Source organism: Limulus polyphemus, unplaced genomic scaffold, assembly GCF_000517525.1.
Source record: "Limulus polyphemus unplaced genomic scaffold, Limulus_polyphemus-2.1.2 Scaffold10668, whole genome shotgun sequence".
Taxonomy (NCBI): Eukaryota; Metazoa; Arthropoda; class Merostomata; order Xiphosura; family Limulidae; genus Limulus; species Limulus polyphemus.
In genome coordinates this window covers 7,384-12,494 of record NW_013676278.1, presented here as the reverse complement: position 1 = coordinate 12,494, position 5,111 = coordinate 7,384, and the positions used below count along the sequence as shown (strand labels likewise).

General features: G+C 34.2%; 1 protein-coding gene across 1 annotated transcript; it reads right to left on the bottom strand.

Annotated features, from left to right (window-relative positions):
* Positions 1-319: 319 nt before the first annotated feature.
* Positions 320-4,762, bottom strand: LOC106476473 (T-box transcription factor TBX3-like; the record flags this gene model as incomplete). The annotated part of the gene is made up of 2 exons (XM_013937131.2): positions 320-481; positions 4,484-4,762. Coding segments are annotated over 2 exons (441 nt in total), but the record flags the coding sequence as incomplete, so codon positions are not given.
* Between the last annotated feature and the right edge of the window lie 349 nt (positions 4,763-5,111).

Sequence of the window (5,111 nt, the reverse complement as noted above, 5' to 3'; positions counted from 1 at the left end):
AGAAGTTTACTTTGATATCACTAACCTGTTGTCTGTCTTAATTAAATTAACCTTCCTATCAGTTCATGCAGTCCTATCGTCAACAGAAGTCTACCTTGATATCACTAACCTGTTGTCTGTCTTAAATAAATTAACCTTCCTATCAGTTCATGTAGTCCTATCGTCAACAAAAGTCTACCCTGACATCAGTAACTTTTTCTCTGTTCTTAAATCAGTTAATATGTTTATCTGTTCGTACATTCCTATCACTATCTTATATTAAGTAAGTCAAACACTATTCTTATCTGTTCATAAGTTCTTGTCATCAATAAAACTTTATCTATACATCACTGACCTTTTCGTTTTGATAAGCTGTTACGGCAATAAACTCGGTCTCTTTAAAGACGTACGTACGGAACGTACTGTACGGCAGCTTCAAGATGTCGTTAGCACGTACAAGGTGAAACCTGGGCTGGTATTTGTGCATGGAGTTCAGAATGGACTGAAAAAAAAAAGCGTAAATAAATTGTTACAGCTGGTTAACCTTTATTAGATCGAAAAATGTTGTTCGTAAAGTACGAATCACTCTCACCTTCTTCCAAAACACGCATCTCTGTTTAGTGATAAGTGTAAGAATCATTAAGATACATAGAATAATGAGTGGGCTTTTCGTAGAAGTTTATTAGTGGCGTAAGCGTAATATTGTTGCACACGTTTATTCTACATAACAATAAATAATACAATTAATATAATTGTCAGTATTGTTGCACACGTTTATTCTATAGAATAAAACTTTCATACAGTCAATAGAATTGTCAGTATTGTTGCACACGTTTATTCTATAGAATAAAACTTTCATACAGTCCTTAGAATTGTCAGTATTGTTGCACACGTTTATTCTATAAAATAAAACTTTCATACAGTCAATAGAATTATTAGTATTGTTGCACACGTTTATTCTATAAAATAAAACTTTTATACAGTTAATAGAATTGTCAGTATTGTTGCACACGTTTATTCTATAGAATAAAACTTTTATACAGTCAATAGAATTGTCAGTATTGTTGCACACGTTTATTCTATAGAATAAAACTTTTATACAGTTAATAGAATTGTCAGTATTGTTGCACACGTTTATTCTATAGAATAAAACTTTCATACAGTCCTTAGAATTGTCAGTATTGTTGCACACGTTTATTCTATAGAATAAAACTTTCATACAGTCAATAGAATTGTCAGTATTGTTGCACACGTTTATTCTATAGAATAAAACTTTCATACAGTCAATAGAATTGTCAGTATTGTTGCACACGTTTATTCTATAGAATAAAACTTTCATACAGTCAATAGAATTGTCAGTATTGTTGCACACGTTTATTCTATAAAATAAAACTTTCATACAGTCAATAGAATTGTCAGTATTGTTGTACACGTTTATTCTATAGAACAAAACTTTCATACAGTCAATATAATTGTTAGTATTGTTGCACACGTTTATTCTATAGAATAAAACTTTCATACAGTCAATAGAATTGTCAGTATTGTTGTACACGTTTATTCTATAGAACAAAACTTTCATACAGTCAATAGAATTGTTAGTATTGTTGCACACGTTTATTCTATAGAATAAAACTTTCATACAGTTAATAGAATGGTCAGTATTGTTGCACACGTTTATTCTATAAAATAAAACTTTCATACAGTTAATAGAATTGTTAGTATTGTTGCACACGTTTATTCTATAAAATAAAACTTTCATACAGTCAATAGAATTATTAGTATTGTTGCACACGTTTATTCTATAAAATAAAACTTTCATACAGTCAATAGAATTGTCAGTATTGTTGCACACGTTTATTCCACACATCCAAACTGTTATCCAGTAAGTAGAACGTCTAAGACTTGTTAGCATAGATCTTAAGTAATAGATATATCCCTGTGTATAACTGTTGTTTTTCTCCGCCATTTGAAAGTCATATGTTCTGTTAATTGACAGAGTTAAGCCTAAGTTGCGGAAAAAAACCGTACTAGAGTAAACTAATGCGTCTAATCACGGGTTCCATTTCAGAAAGGTCAACGCGACCTTAAGTACTCAAATTATTTTGTTTCGGTACATAATCTATACACGGCTGACGGTTCACTTTTTCATTATTTTTTTCATTCTCTGCATATTCTTCGTACGGAGATGGTGCTGTCGCCTAGTGGCAGTTTTCTTAATTTTTGGATATAATCACAGATATATATTTTATTTTGGTCTTTGAGTCGTGTTTCATACACTAATTGACTTTCTTCTGCATAGTTAAACCTAAAACTGTCGCTATTGTAAGATTTTTCTGGATGTCTCTCGTGGCTCTTGCAATTGTAATTTTTGTAGTATAAGAGGAAACACACACACACACAATATAGAGTAGAACCGAATTTCCCGTTTTAACTCTTGTGCCATTATCGGGTTACATCAGCGCTAGTTGTGAAGGGACGTTATTGCATTTTCTTCATATTTTACGATCAAAAATGACTATAAAAGCATCTTGTTGGTTTCACGCAAGGCCAAAACGACTTCGAATAGTAGTGAAGCATCGAGAAGGAGGAGTTGACGGCCGACACAGTTTTTACCGATGTCCGCGAGGGCCCGATCATTACGGTAAAAGTAAGCTTGAAAGTTTATTGGTGGATTTAGTCCCAGCCACGCGGAAGGAACATAATACGAGAGTAGAGCACGAGGAGTCGACAGATGGCTCTTTTCTCAAACTTTAAATGTATAATTCAAGCTTTGATGCACCATCTATGTGATATGTGTGCGTATGTAAAGCACTTATGCTGAATATTTTACGTTCATCGGTTAACTCACAGTTTAAATCTAAGATTTCTTGAAAATCGATACTTTTCTTCAAAGAAAAAAGACAAAACAAAAACGTACCAAGCCAAAGGAAGATTAGGACATTGATAATTGGCCATAATATATCTTCATATGTTTGTTTTGAGTTTCGCGCAAAGCTACACGAGGGCTATCTGCGCTAACCGTCCCTAATTTAGAAGTGTAAGACTAGAGGGAAGACAGCTAGTCATCACCGCCAACTCTTGGGCTACTATTTTACCAACGAATAGTTGAATTGACCGTCACATTATAACGCCCCCACGGCTGAAAGGGCGAGCATGTTTGGTGGGACGGGGATTCGAACCCGCGACCCTCAGTTTACGAGTTGAGCGCCGGACCATCTTCATATGCTGGACAATGTTTGCTTTTGATATTATACGAATTATTTATCTATAATTTTACAATTTTTCACATGGAGGGCATCTCGTTTATATATTCCAAAATTCTGCTCTTTCTTTTGTTTTCACGATAAAATACTGGTCATGCTTACACACTTTAAAATAATAATTAGACGAAAGTCGAAACATATATTTAAACATTTTTTATAACATACCTCATCAGTAAACTACTGTTAACTAAACATTACTTCATTGTTTCTCTGTCTTTTATAGCAAAGTCACACCGCCAGGTGGTCAGGGCCCTTGACTGGCAATCGGATCCCCGTCTCAACAAACATGCTCGCCCTTTCAGCCGTGGAGGCATTATAATGTGACGGTCAATCCAACTATTCGTTGGTAAAAGAGCAGCCCAAGAGTTGGCGGTAGGTGGTGATGACTAGCTGCCTTCCCTCTAGACTTTCACTGCTAAATTAGGGACACCTAACACAGATAGCTTTGCGCGAACTTCAAAACAAACCCAAACCCACTACACGTTAAAATAAAGCTTTTACTAAACCTGCAAATTCGGTTAATTTGAAACGAATCATCTTTAATAATATCATTATAACCATCTAATTCAATACTTTATAATTCAGCAAGCTCAGTTTTTTCTTTGAGTTCGTGAAGAGAAAAATAGTAAAATTAGTTTTGATTTATGTCAAGAATTATTTATAAACAAACAGCTGCTTTCTTAAAAAGTTGAATAATTATGTTCACTTACTAGCTTCATTTTGAGTATTTTTTATAACAAGTTACAGCTTTTACAGTAAGAAATACTTTTTTAGAACAGGTACGACGTTTTGTTCACTGGTGCGACCATTCTCTAGTAAAAACCGTTAAAACTTGGGCGCTTGAGATCGATTGCACCAGTGATCGAAACGTCGTACCTGTTTTTTTTTTTTAATATTCTTCCTTGCTGTAAACGCTTTAACTTGCAATAAAAAAATTCGTTTCACTGTTATAAACACACATATTAGGCCTAACTCACTGTTAGTACCAGTTAGGTAGTTTCTCTTGATTATATATATCACCGACTTTATTAAGCCTAACTCAAACTACCAGTGAGTTAGGCTTAATAAAATCGGTGATATAATGAACACAATGTTTCAGATTCCGTTTGTATAATCTAGAAGTAAAAATTACAGTTATTTTTGGCGTCCATAATGTTGGCCTAATTAATCTTTTCTAGCCTCGAGGGTTATATATTACATTTAAAAAATGCTATTTTTTACATATCACAGTAGATACTTACGTATCCATGTTTATCCGAAATATTGTTGGTCAGTTTCAGTTTGTGGAAGGACACCACTTTCTGCATCCACTGTTCCCCCGTGCTTGGAGAGTCTGGATGGATGTACATTCCTTTCGGCATCTCGGGGTCAGCTTTGCCGGCCACTACCCACCGCCGATTATGAAATTTGTAGCGACACTCGTCAGATGCAACGATATCCATTAACATAATATACTTGGCCTTTTTGTCGAGTCCAGACATCCTCACTTTGAATGCAGGAAACATCCGCCTGGTAGCAAAGAAATAAAAATTCAAAGATATTTATATTTCCATTTGTACAGTTATAAAATTTTAATGCTATTATAGCTGTATATTAGTTTGATAACCACTTGCAGCTGGTACCTAAAATACGTAAAATTGGTAATTAAAAAATAACAGTGAGGATTTTCGAAAATGTAAATTAGGGTACTGGTGCAAAGATTTGGGTGATTTTGAAGCATAAACACAGCAGGCGGACAAGCATTCATAAAATAGAATAACCAAGATACGATTCTATATAAAAATAAGTACGCTTGCGTAGTCATAAGAAAGACATAATGCATGGACGTCTTTTGATAAGACAGAAAAAAAAATAACCCGAAAATTCACA